The sequence below is a fragment of the Alexandromys fortis genome, unplaced genomic scaffold (assembly GCF_014885135.2).
Source record: "Alexandromys fortis isolate MF-2015 unplaced genomic scaffold, M_Fortis_MF-2015_v1.1 scaffold_16, whole genome shotgun sequence".
Taxonomy (NCBI): Eukaryota; Metazoa; Chordata; class Mammalia; order Rodentia; family Cricetidae; genus Alexandromys; species Alexandromys fortis.
The window spans coordinates 15,014,920-15,030,738 of record NW_026067893.1 but is presented as its reverse complement, the minus strand read 5'-3'; the positions used below and the strand labels follow the sequence as shown (position 1 = coordinate 15,030,738).

Genomic DNA, 15,819 nt, shown 5'->3' with positions numbered 1-15,819 from the left:
GAGAGAGAGAGAGAGAGAGAGAGAGAGAGAGAGAGAGAGAGAGAGAGAGAAACAGGAAGGGGGGGGAAGAAAGAAAGAAAATAGGGATAAGACAAAGGATGAAAAAGAGGAGCAAGCCAGTAGTTGACAAACTCAAGTCACATCTGTCAAGTGTTCACGGGAGGACAGGGATCTGGTAACTACTGCAGTTACTACCACTACTGAGGGAAAAGTATTTTAAGAAAAGAGTTTAGGAAATAAAATTACTTTGGTGCAATGGTCCAAAGTAACTGCACATTAATAGATTCTTCTATTTACTCAGTGTCCAGCAAAAATATGGTAAAAACCAAATATGTCCCAACTCAGAATGACGGGTCTCATCTCTATGGGACATCCCATGGGATGAGGCTGAGGACCGATCCTGTGCTATCACCCTTTGGCTCAGTGACCTCCTTCAGTGTCAGGAACCCCAAAGAGCCACACTCTAGGGCCTACCTGTCATTTATCGGATATACTAAGATTTCTTTTATTTTTTAATTGTGCGTGTGTGAGAGAGTGGGTATGGGTATGTGAGGGCATGTGCCCCGGTGGCCATGTTGGGCCCCTGTAGCTGGAGTTACAATTACAAGTAGTAACTGACCTGCCAGACAGGGGTGTCGAGAATTGAAGTCAGATCTTCCGCAAGAATAGTATGTGCTCTTAAATGCTTTGCCATCTCTCCAGCCTCTTTCTGGATATCTCACAGGCAAGTTGGCTGTTAAAAGTCCTTATGTTTTAAATTATAAAGCTAACTCGGTGCTGGGGTGTGAGATTAGGGCCTTATGCACTCTAGGCAGTTACTCTAACACTGAGTTATATCCCTAACGCTAGAGAGAGTTTAAAATCAACTAAGTTGGAATCATGGGGGCTCAATCACAGAGTTTTTCCAATCAAGTATGAGCCTACATAAGGGCTGCCATCTTCCTTTCTTTCTAGTCCTTAGTTCAGAGCCAGCTGTTACCATGGTCAACCCCCAGCCCCTGACTGTCCGAACAACTGGGAAGAGAGTTCCCTGCCAGCCCCGTTCTACCCAGCTGCACTTTTTTATATTTCTTTTCTTAAAACACACATACACCCGTTGATCGGCCTTACGATTTCATGTGCATGAGCCCACTTGTGCACGTGTTTGTTTTTGGTCACTCTCGTGGCGGCTTTACCCAGTAAACTTTATAATCCTGTCATCTTCATCATCATCCCACTCGTAGCTAGACAGTCCTTGCTACAGCAGAGCAATCTAAGCAAATCACATGTATTAATTGATGTAAGCCTGATGAACAACCCCATAGCGCTTTACAGCAGTGTTTATAGTTGTGGTCACTGGAGTACAGAGAAGCCAAATAACTTGCTCAAGGTCACAGACTAAGTAGCAGAGCCAGGATTTGAACCCACATAGTCGTGGTGCTGGAGCCCATGTGCTGATCTACTACAGCACAGTTCTTGTCTACTCTGGACCAAAGAAAATGCAGACCTGACTAGTCCCTGCTTCATCTTGTGCCCTGCTGTGATTTCATATATTTACTTACAAACTTAAAACACGCACCGTGAACCCCAGGGGAAGGGCTATCATCCGGGAATGGTGGGGGAGAAGAAGCTTTGGGGCAGTGCCACAGAGTGGAGAGGAACAGGGGCTCTGGGAGACAGAGGCCAGGGTGTTGTTCCCACTGGGACTGGGAACTTCACTTCTACCCATCCTCCCCCTCCCCAGCCAGGATTTAGACTCAATACAGGGATAGAGTTTGGCCTAGGGGTTTGTTTCACTCTCCAGATTAGGCAGGAGCAGGAGGGTATTCAGACACCCAGATCTGAAGCAGTGTGGTTACATCAGAACTCTTCCAGCCAAGAATAGAAATAGAAAATCTAAACTGCATCATCCAAAGGGTATTTGTCCTGCATCTCTGGAATTTTTCCTCTGGAAAGGAGCAGTGCAAATGACCAGGCCAGAGTAAGGTTAAAAAAAAAAAAAAAAAAGCCAAAGGATTGGCCCTCTCACCCACAACTGTAAGAAGAAGGCCATTAAAGCAATTACTGAATCACAGAGCCACCACCCAGATCCAGCACCATTACTCAGCCCACGTCACCAAGGAGACACCCATTAACCTAATCTCTGAGACATACATTATGAATAAAGAGATGCAGATATGATCAATGAACACAATAATTCAAAGCAGAAACAGACACTGCCACCAAACAATACTCAAATTCCTCCAACTCATTGTTACAAGAAGTGCTGTCACCTCGATACCATACCACAAATCAAAACAAACCTGAGGCCAGTTGCTACAATGTGTCCACACGAGGCCACACACACTAACCTATAATGCAATGCAAACTCCCCATCCCACAGGCCACCCCAACACAAAGGCTGACCTTAGGTGGTCCTCGGAACAATGATAAACACAGGTAAGGCATACAAAGATAGAGCCAGCACTGAAGCACCCAGCCCTCAGCACACCCTGCAGAATAGAATACAGTTCCCGAGCACAGTGCAGCTGCCAGCACCGCCCCCGTCCAGCAGGTGGATGTATCTAGACCATCACCTCTGACAAGGCCTCCAGGCTCTGGCCGCTACTAAAAGAGTAAACAGTCCCCAGAGCCTGCTTCCCGAGACAGGACAAATCAGCTCTATCCTGGTTGGGGTTTAATAAGACCTCGCTGTTATGGCAAATGACAGAACTCCAGGGATGATGGGGAAAGGTGGGGGCTGGGGGCTCTCCAAGCTGGGTGCAGGAATTCCCTTCTGACTCCTGCCTCTGTGGCCGTTCTGAGCTGAAGCCGTCTCTTGCTGGGTGTTCACTGAGTATCGATTCGGTCTGCAAGCAATTTTAATATTTCTTCAGGGACTTTCCAGCAACAGCACAAGTCATTAATTCACCCTCCCAAATTGCTTATTCAATAGCAGGAACATGGCTCCTGAATAAAGTCCCAGAATTTATGTGACTTGCACGAGTCAGGAGGTCAAACAACTGTTATGGAGCGAAGTTAAAAATCCAAATAAAATATTGACACTTTTTTGGGGAGGGGACGAGGGGGAGGCCAAGGTATTTAAAATAGGTTTTTGTTGCAATGCCCCCAGGATAAAGAATGGAAGGAGACTGAAGACAAGTTGGAGTTTATAAAATCAATGGAATTTATTGCACATCTACTTGGCATTTAATAATTCTCTCATTTCCACATCCCCAACCCCCACCCCATTCTGACCACAGACAGGGAGATACACAGGTATACAAATGCACATTTATGCGCATCGATAGCCGCACAGACCAATATAAAAACCGGACTGCGATGTGAGAGTCTCAGGCACCCGGAAAAGGGAACATCGATGGGTTTCGCAACAGAAACAGGCATAAGTTGGCAGATATTCATGATCAGCTTTTGATAAGTATATTCACTGTTGTAAATCTCAGATCAATGCATCAGAACAGATATGAATAAGATATGAATATAAAGATGTGCTCATCACAGAAATAGTTTTTAAAGTGTAGAAGCTGAGAAACATCCATATGCAGGCTCATCCTGGGATTGCGTACACGATTTGCAAATTATGGTTTGTCTGTAACACAGACATGACGCTTATCAGATAATCTATAGCACATGCATGGGAGAGGAAAGCAGGTTTCGAAACACAGCCACATGCAACCTCTGCTAGTTGCCTACAGATGTTTGCAGTGGTTCAAATCGCGTCTGTGAAAAGACTAAGAAAATTGTTCATGCTCAAATAGCTAATAGACACAAAGGGCTATTAATATAGAAATTTCCAGAGGAGATTATATTACCTTAGCTCTCAGATACTGAAGTCACAGGCCTGGATCCAAAGCAATGTGATATTAAGAATGTGACCTTGGGTGAGTTGCTTAGCCACGCTGTTGACTCTACCGTAGACTAGAGAACACACACACCTCTGTGACGGAGCTATGGTTAGGATTTGAATGAGAAAACGCGTTGTGTACAATGTCTATTATACAGTGAATACAAACTAAATGATCGGGGCCAGTAAGGTGATGCAGTGGGTGAAGGTACCTGATGACCTGCGTTCAATCCCCCACCCTGGTCACAAACAGACTGGTGTAAAGTTAGCTTCCTCTGGTAACTGATGTGCTCTGACTTCCACAAGAGCACTCCACACACAAATGAATACATGTAAAAGCTTTAAAACACATGATAGTCATGACTTTCACGGCTGTTCTGTGCCCTTTAGCCTTGGACAGATCCTACCACTTGTTCTTGATAAGACTAACTTTTTCTACCAAGCGATTAGCGGAGCGGGTTCTAGAGTGAGACACCGTGTTTAAGTTCTGGCTCTGTTACAGAAATGCTGTGTGACCGTAGGTAAGTTAGCTAATATTTCTGAGCCTCAGTTTCCACATTAAAGAACAGGAATAATAATCTTGATAGATACTTATAAGACTGGAATTTTATTTTATTATTATTTTCTTTTTTTAGGCGAGTCTCTTTATATAGTCCCGATTCTCCTGGTGCTTGCTGTGTAGACCAGGCTGGCCTCAGGCCATAGAGATTTGCCTGACTCTGCTTCCTGAGCACAGGGGTTAAATTTTAAAGTCCATAGAAAGCACTTAGCAAATGCCTGGTACATAGAAAACATAAGTTAGCACACAGTAGCCCTTAAGATTCTTCTGTTCCAATAATATCAATAACTCAGTAGTTCAGTTCTCTTTATTATAGCTGACCTTGTTTGTTGCTTGGCAGTAAGAAAAATAATTGTGACACTTGTTCTTGCTGAGCTGAGTCCAAGGGAGGATTCAGTATGAACTGGGCAAGCAGAGAAAGGTTTCAGTTCTATCTGGCAAAGGGAGCAGAAAGAGATGGACTGGGAAGGTATAGGAGCAGGAGGCTGGGGCGGGGGCAGGAGGCTGGTGGGGACAACTCTAAAAACTAGGCTGAGAAGCTCTGACTTCAGCATGTCTGAAACAGGAAGCAAGGACAGCGTTAGCTCCTTCCTATCCTTTCAGGACAATGACCGATGGGTTGTTTTTGAGTCCCTGAGTGGCTAAGGTGACAAGGGCCAGAGGCAGCAAGACCAGGCAGTCACTAGAAAGTCCAATATCCCTGCAGGCTTCCTTCTGCTTACAGAGGGGGCGGGTATGTGTATGGAGGGGGAGGTGGGATGGCCAGGCTCAGGGAGAAGACTCACTGTGGTAGTGAGCCTATTGCAGTACCATTTTACCATTACAGTAGACGGTCCCTGAGCTACGAGACCCTCCCAGGCAGGACCGTGGGGTGGACAGCTGCTGGACCCCAGCTTTAGCAGGAAGCCCTGACAGATGGGGGCAAGGCCAGTGACAAGAGGAGGGAGTCTGGTCACGCTCTGGCTTGGCATGAACCGCAGACCGGTTTCCAAATGGTTAGTTAAACACATTGCCTCTTAATTTTTAAACCTATGCATATCTTGACGTTAAATCAACCCATATGCTTACCGTTCATCACATAAACTATCACTACTGCCCCCTTGGGCCAGCCCCATGGCCCATCTAACCTGGTAAATTGTGTCTGGCCTGGGATCCCAGGGACACACAGTGAAAGGTCTGTCACCCTCAAAGCCAGTCCTAGAAGGACAGGAAACCGCGTAGAATCTAGAAAACCACTAGAAGGTGATCATCCTGGGATGTCCAAGAACCATTTTGAAACGTTTTCATTTTTAACCTAGAATTTAGTCTCTTCAGAGGAAATGATAGCTTCTGGAATTTTGGTGTCTGTTGGTTGGAGTCAGGGTTACCAGGTTGTGAGAACTGTGGCCTGAAGGATCAGGAAGGAAGCCATCTTCATGCTCTAAGAGCATCTCCTGATTCTCCACCCCATCCCGTCCCCAACCAGCAGGTGCTTCCCTCACACCACAGCTTGAGCTCATCTTCTCAGACTGTAGAGGTCAGAAACTCTAATTTAGGAAGATCAAGGAGAGACTGAGGGGTTTACGTTTTACCGATGTCCCAAGGGATTCTGATGCAGGTAGTTCCAGGGCAGTCTTCTGAGGACACCCTTTTGCAAGCTTTCTGGTAGGATTCTCATTCTTGAAGCCTAATTATAACTTCCAGCTGAGCATCCCTACAACCCAAGCACTTAGGAGGTGGAGGCAGGTGGATCTCTTTAAGTTCAAAGCCAGCCTGGTCTTCAAAATGAGTTCCAGGACAGCTAGAATTGTTACACAGAGAAACCCTGTCTTGAAAAACAAGACAAAAAAAGTACAGGGTAAGCCTGAGCTACATATATATTAAGTTTAAGATGTGAGCCTAGGCTACATGAGCACCAACCCATCTGTTTGTCTGTCTGTCTGTTTCTCTCTCTCTATATATATATATATATGTATATATAATATTTAAATACATACAATATATTATATAAAATGTTTAAATATATTAAATATANATATAATATATAAACACATATTTTTGTATATTATATATAAAATATATATTGAGAGAGAGAGAGAGATCGTGACATCCTCTGGGAAGATCTCTCCTAACCAAGAACCTGTGTGTTCTAGCTGTGTTCTGCTCTAGCCGGAATGGGAAGGTGTGTTCTCAGCTGTAAGGAATGACTGCCTCACTGGTATTCTCATTGTTCAAACTAAACCTCGCAGAGCCTGTGAGCAAGCCTGGGCAACACCTCTAAACCATGCACACTGCAGAAGTCGAGCCCACAAAGGGAGAGTGTGCGCGAAGGCCCTCCAAGTGATCACTGTGGAGACAGAGGCAGGGTTTCCAGGGGCCCTTGTGTGAGGAGAAGGTAAACCTCAGCCTCCGATCTGTAAGGTTACTCAGTTCTGTGGGGTCCTCTGCAGGAGGCACCACATCAGGAGAGGTGACAGCTTCCGGGTGATCTATGGCATCTCACTTGCTAGGAAACGTCTCCAGCTGGCTTGCCTCAGGGCCAAGCCGGGGATACATGCCCAACCCAGGCAGTGCTCAGAGACCTGAGATGAAGCAATTACCTGCATTTGTTGGATGAAATATCCTTTGCTGAAGCAAATATAGTTGTTTGTTTTAAGAATGAGCCAGCTCTTGATCGCCATTCAGCTTGAAGTCACTGGCAGAGGCCCCACCCTCTCGTTATGGGCTCAGTGGGCAGTCAGCTTATCTAGTCTGAAACATTCCCTACCTTGCCTTACAGATCCCATACTAGGGATTGAGTATGTTTTGTAGACTCCAGAGTGGAACAGTCGAAGCTGGCTTATATATGTACAGAGGACGTGTGCTCAAATACTTGACATTTTACTATTAAGGCTCTTGGAGCAAACCAATAATATGAGCAGGCTTGTGGGGCAGCCTGCTGTTTCTTGAGGAAATGATTCCAGAGTTTCCAGGGCAGACTGCTTCAAGCCAGTGAGTGGGATTTCAGGAGGACGTTCTCGGGGATCCCGTGTCTCGGCAGCTGGCCCTAACACACGTTGTTACTCCCACATCCTGGTGAGGACCCGTGGGTTTCAGCAGCCCCTTAGCCTCCTTGTCTAGGTCTAGGATACAGGAGCTTGGGAGTCTGCTCACTTGAAAGTCTCTCTCTGGGAGCAGAAGAGCTGAGGGGTTGAGGGTGTGGCCTTGGGATGAGTCTTCTTAAATCCAAATCTCTGACTTGCCATTTATAAAACAGATGGCCTCTGACCATCTGTGAAGCAGCTTCCTGGGAGAATGGAGCAAATGAAATGTTGGACGTACTTAGAACATGGCCTCTCACCCAAGCAGGATGCAGTGCTCTTTAGTCACAGAAGTTTCATCGGGGAGGCGTCACTCTTAGCGGGGCTGACCACCTAGGCCTTACTCCTTCCAGGGGAGCTGTCGGGGGTCATCTCAATGCTAATAGGACTGCCTCTTGTTTCCACCTGAGGCGAAGTTTTTGCACACCATTTATTATCATATAATATAATGCAACATACTATCATACATAACATAACATAATATGATGGGTAGGCTAACTTGGAAACCCTGAGGCAGACCATGGATGGATGGATGGATGAATAGATACATTTGTACTAAGTATACATACATTATATCATTCTATTGATTTGTAAAAAGTTCCCGGTCTGCCTGGCTGTAATGAGATTTTTGAACTTTGCGTGGCGATCAATGAGAGGAATATTATTGGCCTGGAGAATTGATATACCTGCTCTCGGTGGCTTGTTCTGCTCCCAGGCCAACCCGGCCCCCCAGGTGTACGATTCCAGCAGACACTTAACCTTTTTTACAGTGTCATCAGGCTAAAAGGAATCTAATAGTGACACAGGACTTGTGCTCAGCACTCTGCCACTATTGCTTTCCTGTCACAAATAATTTATAGCCTTCTATTTCCATCCCGGAGCCCTGCACCCCAGCCCTACCTCCCGCTTTCCCCCAGCTCCCGGGAATCAATAAACTCACACAGTCATAGTGGGACTTCAGGGTGCAAGGAGATGGACAGAGGGACAAAGAGGGAGAAAGAGGAGCCGAGACAGAGATGAAGAGATGGAGAAAGACAGAGAAGGGTTAAGTGGGAGTCCGACTTCCCAGTGAAGGTTGAGCTGTCTCCTCACCAATGTAACAGGCTTGCTGGGAGAGCACCTGAGACTGTTTTGATCTTCAAGGTGGGAGGAAGTGGAGGCCTCCTGGGAGTTTCACCAGAGAGGAAGTGACCTCACTGTCTGCTTCATCATCTGAAGCGCTGACATCACCTGAGTCCTCTGTGGGTCCATCCCAGGGCACTTGGGCGGAACTCAGTCCAGGCGCAGCAACCTCTTGGGATCAGCCCGTGTCTTCTCCATGTCTCCCCAGGGAGTACCTGCATTGATCCAGTTGGGGCATATTAAGAAGGGAGGCCTCCGGCCTGCACCTGGCTTGGCCCCTAAATTGAAAGCAGCTAGGCATAGGGGTCACCCACAGGGATAATAACACAAGTGAACATTATTATTACAGCTAGCATTTATCGAACCGGCCATCATTCTAATCATTTTACATGAATTATCCTACTTAATCCTTGCCGCAGCCCTGCGAAGCCCATAGTAGTATTATCTCATTTCACAGATAAAGGAGTAAGAAAAGTCCAAGGCTTCCCAAAAAGAGTTAAACAGAGCTGGGGTTCTGACTCTGGTAGACTGAGCCTGGAGCCCATATCCCAAACCCCTCACGAGTCCAGGGGTGGCGGTACACACCTGTATTACTACCACCCAGCACCTGGGAGGCAGGAGGACCAACTCAGGCATTTCTGGGTTATATAGTGAGACCCTGTTACAAAACAACAAACAAACAAAGACAGAACAAACCAAGGCCTCAAGAGCTGGCTCAATGGCTAAGAGCATTGGCTGAGTTTGTAAAGAACCCAGGCTTGCTTCCCAGCACTCATGTCGTGGCTCACAACTGTCCGCAACTCCAGTTCCAGGGCTCCAATTCTCTCTTCTGTCCTCCATGGGTACCAGGCATGTGGATAGTATTTATACACACATACAGGCAAATAGTTGTAAAATAAAAATGAAAACATCTTTTAAAAAAAGCAAAACCAAGATCTGAATTCCTTTAGCTATACGTGCACCCTTGGGAGACATTGCGATCCCAGCAGTCCCTTTGTTGGGAGCAAGGTAAAGCACCGAGTAGGTGGGCTCTTGCCGAAATGAAGGAGGAAGAGCATCCTGTGTGGGAAAGTCCGCTCGGGTGGGACAGGGAGCAGTGCCCTCTCTTTCACGTTGAGCCCAGGATGTAGGAGGAATATAAATAACCATAGAGTTTTCAGAACCCCAGTTCTTAAATTCCGTATGATCAGCTCTGGTGCCTGGCAGGTGCCCACTGCCTGGGGTCATGGATGGGCACCAAGAGCCTTAGTAACTCATAGCAGGCACCCTGCCCAGCTTCTTTCCCATGCACCACCAAGCTGCTGTTAGGACATAGTGATTTTCCATCACTTGCTGCCTCAGCTAAATCTGTATCAGTGCCTCAGGGGTCAGAGGCTCTGGTAATAAAGACAGGAACTGCACCAGCAGGTCCAGTTATCTGTGTGCCCTGGCCCCAGCCCTGGAACTCCTTAAACCAGAGCCTGTCAGTCTTTAAGCGGGGCCACTGCAGGTTCACCAGACTCTGGAAGCTTGTGTAGAAACAGCTGCCTGGGAGAAGTCTTACCTTCTACATTTTCGTAAAGGTGGGGTCGTATTGCTCTCAGTGACTCAAAACCTCTCTATCTTCTGACTGCTAAGGGTACAAAGCTGTAGAAGTTCCTTCCTGACATTCTGGTTGTCTTTGTCTAACTCTGCCCTGGTCCTTCACTCCAGTCCCCCACTATTCTGCTCTGCATCCTCCATCTATTGTCTCCCTGGCAACCTCACCCTCTTCCTCTTCTCTGGCGCTCCTCTTTCCTGCCCTGAATCACCCTTCCTACCCTCTGTGGTTACTGGGTCAACCTCTAACTTCCACACCACCATCATCTTTTAGAAGTCCCCTCTCTTCCCTGCACCTCTTCTGCGAGGCTCCTGCTCCAGCTGCTTCTAATTAGTGATTAGAAGGCACTAATGGCCGCCGTTGGCACTGTAGTCTCCCTCCATCTACTGAGGTCAGGCTACCCTGCTCTGTATTGGTGCTGCCGGTGGCCACAACTGCAACCTCCCATATTGTTCCATGTCCCTTTCCAGTAGACTCCTTTCTGCGCCAGTCCATGCCTGGGCTTGCCCACCTCACACATCCAGAGCCTACAGCACACTTCCTTCCCATGCCATTCACCTTCCTGCATGCCTGTTCTCCACAATGATCCATGCCACACGGCTTCCACTATCCAGGAGTGGTTTAGAGCCAGGCTTGACTCCAGTTAGTCATCAAACCCTGACCAGTCTCCCTTATTTCTTTTCCTTCATACTTTTAAAGGTTCTCACCTTTCTTTCTTCCTTTCTTTTGTTCCTTTCTTTTTCTTTCTTTCTTTCTTTCTTTCTTCCTTTCTTTCTTTCTGCCCCCTCGTTAGTACCTCACGCGGACATATTAGCTTCCTGAGATCAATCACTTTGACCACATCCCCTCTAGTTTGAGCATTGCTCATGGCTCCAGACCTCTAAGGCTTGACTCTTACATGATGACAGAAGGATAGTAAAGTAGCAGAAGATGCAAGCTCCGCTCTAACTGGCAGTATGGTCCGAAAGAAACCTTAATCATTAACCGTCGTCGGCTTTGGTTTTCTATCTGCAAAGTGAAGGCAATGGTACTTATTTCTGAAGTTGTGCAAATGAACAGAAGTACATATGGGGTCATATAGGTTATATATAATATTGATGTACCCATTTTAATGAGTGGAAAAGAGCTGTTTCTATCATCAGGTGCAAGCTTTCAGCCCCGTTTCCTCTCCTCCTGCTCACACCTCTGCTACTTCTGACTATAGGTGCAGGCACCAGCCCAGCCTTGTGTTCTGCCTGGGCTTCCTCACTAGTCTCCCCACCCCCAGCACCTGTGTATAACGTGCGCTATTCTCTTGTTCGTCTTAAAACCAGGTTCATATTTTCCCCCCTGGGGAAAGGGACCTTGGAGATGCTGTGTCACTGTGAGCCCGTTATTGTTCACTTGGAGACACTGAGGCATAAAGACACTAAGTTCTAAATGTGAGGCTGTGTGGCTTCTTAGTGACAGGGACCAAACATTGGCTCTGTTGTACAGCCTGGTGCACTTTCTACTGTTTCCTGTGTCCCTCCTGCAATTGGCTTAGCTCTGCTTTGGGTCTGTGCCAGGCTCCACATCCTCATTCACTTCTCCTCCCTGGTCCCTACCTTCAAGGGATGCTTCTCCTTCTAGACCTGGTGGCATGGCCTTGGGCTACCTGGCAGTCTTTAAATACGAATCCCCTCCCCCAACTTTCCAGCACTGGGAGAAAGTGTCCCAACTATGTGCCTGTAAGTGATTAGAAAAAGCTCAAATTGAGCTGAGGGTGGTGGTGGTGCACACTTTTAATCCCAGTACTCAGGAGGCAGAGGCAGGGGTAATCTCTGTGAGAGAGTTGGAGGCCAGCCTGATGTACAGAACAAGTTCCAGGACAGCCAGAGAAACCCTGTCTCAAAAAGAAAGAGAGAGAGAGAGAGAGAGAGAGAGAGAGAGAGAGAGAGAGAGAGAGAGAGAAAGAGAAAAAGCTAAAGTTGAAAGATTCCCAGCTTGCTGGGGTGGTGGATGTGAACTTGGATCTGTAGGAAGGAGCAACGCTGAGTTGGTTAGGGTACAGGGAGAAGCAAATTGCCCAGTCCCTGGGCTAGGTCTCTCGCATTATGGGGCTCTTGTGTTTTCCTGGACTCCTGTGAGGTGGGCTTCTCCCTCCTGAGAGGGTTTCATTTGTTCCTTTATTTCCCGGGGGTGCACAAAGCATGGTGCTAGCTCTTCAACCAGTCTGGTAAAGAAACTCTGACTCAAGGAAGACCATAGAAAGGAAAGGGAGGCTGTAAGCCAGCCAGATGAGGAGCCAGTTGTGAGGGGCCTGATGCCTGGCAGAGACTAGATGTTGTGGGATCATGGGTGACCAGCTCTGCGTTTCTGCCTTCTCTCCCATCTTCAATACATGAAGAAGCTCCTTCCCTAATTTTGGTCCTAGTTGGAAAGCCAGTCAAAATGACTTCCAGACCCAGCTGTTCCTGGTACTAGGGGCTGCATAAATGTGTCTGAGGAGGGAAGGTGGACCACTAGCCACCAGGGCGGTCCTCACCCCTCAGAAACGGAAAAGATGCTGTGGTCCACTTGACTGAGCCTTAATTCTTGCTGCCCAAACTCAAGCTGCAGCTCAGCTGGTGTTCAGGGCAGGACAGCATGCAGGCCACCTCTGCCAGGAGCTGTGCTAAGTGAACTGCGGAATAGACAGGAAGGAAAGCTCATGCCTTGCAGCGGTGGGTGAAGCCTGCGCTGGGCTCAGCAGGGCCCCTCTGCCAGGCAGGGCGAGCCTGGACCTGGCCTGTGACCTGTAATGATGTTGTGATGCTTTGCAGGATCATTCGGACCAAAGTTCAGCAGCCTTTCCACCCAACACCGGATGGCGCAGGGACAGGAGTGACTGCCCCTGGCCACACCATCGGTAAGAGGGCTCAGGAAAGAGGGAAACCAACTTAGAAAACACAACTCAGCTCTGGGAACTGTCCACTCCAGGGAGATCTATGGTTCTGTGATCCCCAATCACTCCTTTCCCTCCTAGAGTACTGATGCCAGCTCAGTGCCTCCCACATCCTCCTCAGTCTGTCTTCTCACCTCCTCTCCCTCTCCGCTCCTTACTCCTGCCCCTCAGCCTTTTCCTTTGGGTGTTTCTTCTGTTCCACCATCGTTTGTTCTCTCTGATGCACTCTCCCTGTACACCTTAAGTGCCACATTGTTTCAAGTCTACTTTTTTACTTCCTCTTTTTAAAAACATCTTTTCTGGGGGAGGGTAGGATGAGTTGGAGAAATGGCTTAGCAGTTAAGAGCACGTTTTGATCCTACGGAGTAACTCAGTTTAATTTCCAGGACCCAAGTCAGGCAAGACTCATGACCACCTTTAACTCCAGTTCCAGAGGCTCTGATAGCGTTCTGACCTCCTCAGGCATGCATGTGCACATATGTGCACACATACACATGAATTTAAAGAAATAAATGTTGGTGGGCAGCAGTGGCGCACGCCTTTAATCCCAGCACTTGGGAGGCAGAAGCAGGCGGATCTCTGAGTCAAGGCCATCCTGGTCTACAGAGAATTCCAGCACAGCTAGGGCTACACAGAGAAACCCTGTCTTGAAAAAAAAAAAAGTAAAAATTGAGGGGGAGGAGGAAGGCACGGAACTCATAACCTTATGCACGGTAGACAAACACTTTCCCATGGAGTTACATACCCAGCCTTTAATTTTTTTTAAAAAAAATTAAATTTTTTTTCTCTCTTCTCCCCATCTCTCTCTTTCTCCCAGTCCTCTTCCCTCACCTCATGTGCACGGCTATGGATCTGTCCCTCTGTCTGTCTGCATCCTTCCTTCTGGCTTCTTTTCTTTTGGCCTGTTTCCTCCCATCTTTCTGTCTCTGCCTCTGCTGCTCTCTGCCTGCCTCTCTGCCCCGCTTAGCTCTTCACAGGATCTCAGAGATACAACCCAGGCCTGCCAGAATACTTGCTGCAACTTTCTAAGGCCCCATGCATAGGCACTGACTGCCTTGCTTTCCTTCCCTGCTGACCAGCAGGAGAAAGACAGATCCAGCTCTGCTGGGGCTATGGGAGCCTTTGTTCAGCCAGGCCTGGGCTAGTGTGCTGGAAGGTGGGGTGTGCTGAGCTGTACCTGAGCTGACCATAGCACAGTGAGTGTGTTCGCTGGCCTGTCCCCAAGAGTGGAGTAGGAACTTCTCCAGTGATCAAGGCCAGAAACATCCAGGAGAGAGTGAGCAACACTGGGACCAGCTTTGTGCCTCCCCAAGTGTCAGAGATGGGAAAACTCAGATGCTAAATCAGGGCTGGCCCAGGAGACCAAGAAGCAGTGAGCTGGGGTTTGCTTGGAAGGATTTGTTCAGCCATTGGATTAGGTGGAGGCTAGAAATGTGGCCCCAGAGGGCGTCTTTTGGAACTGTGCTATGCAGAAGGTCACTCAAGTGCTTTCTAGACAGCCAATCTTGACAGTTTCTGGGCCTAAACTACATCTGTTTGAGAGGAGGGGCTTGAGGGACCAGTGAATTCCATAGGTGGCCCTGGAGGCCTGGGTTGACTGGTCACCACTCACTTCAGGCTGGGCAGAAGTGCTAACAGCCTGCATTGTCTGTCTGTGGGAGTGGTTCCTCCCTCAAGCCTCAGAGGAAGGAAAAGGATATGAGCTCCTTGTCCTTCTGCCCTCTGTTCCCCCCTGTCCCAGCCCCAGGGCTCCAGTCACAACTGTTATCCTGATGGTGTTCCCTCCTTCTTCTCATCCAGTTCCCAGCACGGCCTCCCCTCCCGTTTCCAGCGCCTCTAATGACCCAGTGGGATCCTACTCCATCAATGGGATCCTGGGGATTCCTCGCTCCAATGGTGAGAAGAGGAAACGTGATGAAGGTAAGGGGGAGGGAAGCACTTTGGCTCCCCTTTGCGTGCTTTGTCCTTGGACTCAGGGCTCCGGTTTCTGCTGGCCTCGCAGCTGCTCTGCCGTGAGATCAGTTTTAGCAGCAAAGCCTAGGTACCCCCACTGCCCTGCTGGTTCCTGAAGCGAGGGAGGGAGGCTGCTGCTGGGGCCACCAGCTTCACCATCTGCTCATCCCCCGATGGTCTCACCTTCTGCTGGGACTCACCCCAGCTGTCCCCGTGGGACGCCAGGAGGAGTGGCATAAACTGTTTACCTTGGGAAGGTTGTAGAGGTTGGGGAGACAGCTGGTATCTGACCTGGGGATGAAAGGCCAGCCTGCTTTGGCCTCACTTGATCCCAGTTAGAAGTAGCAGGTGATGCGGACGTGGACGGCCCTGGAGTCCTTTCTCATAGCACATGGACACTGCTCCCATTGAAACCACTTGGGGAGCTGGACATAGGGCCTTACCCTACTCTTCATCATGAGAGTGGACACCATTCTGATTCCCACTTCTCCTCCTTTTCCCTGAGCCAGTACCTTGGGTAGCACAGACCCAGTTAAGAGGAATGGGGAATCAAAGAGGAGAACATGGGATGAAGGGAAATTAAGGGAGAGCCTGATAGGCATAAACATGAGACAGGGTGCTTTTCGGAAGCTTGGTACTCGTGGTGCGTTGGTGGCCAGCTAGTTTTCTTCTGGTGTGTGAGGCCTGGGCCCTCAGATGAACACAGATGCCAATATCCCAGGCCGGCTTCCTGCTCCAGCTCTCATAGTCCTAGCTAGGGAAGTGGTAACCTCTGGCATTTCGAGGAATACGGGTTTCTAAAGATACTCTCTGTGAAAC

At 48.2% G+C, this 15,819-nt stretch overlaps 1 protein-coding gene across 9 annotated transcripts in view; it reads left to right on the top strand.

Moving 5' to 3' along the window:
- Pax2 (paired box 2) overlaps positions 1-15,819 on the top strand; it is an 89,756-nt gene that overhangs the window by 28,257 nt on the left and 45,680 nt on the right. For all 9 annotated transcript variants that reach the window (XM_050146794.1, XM_050146816.1, XM_050146758.1 and 6 more), the window contains exons 5-6: positions 12,926-13,011; positions 14,848-14,967. In XM_050146794.1, coding sequence (XP_050002751.1) covers positions 12,926-13,011; positions 14,848-14,967 — 206 coding nt within the window. The remainder of the gene's footprint in view (positions 1-12,925; positions 13,012-14,847; positions 14,968-15,819) is intronic.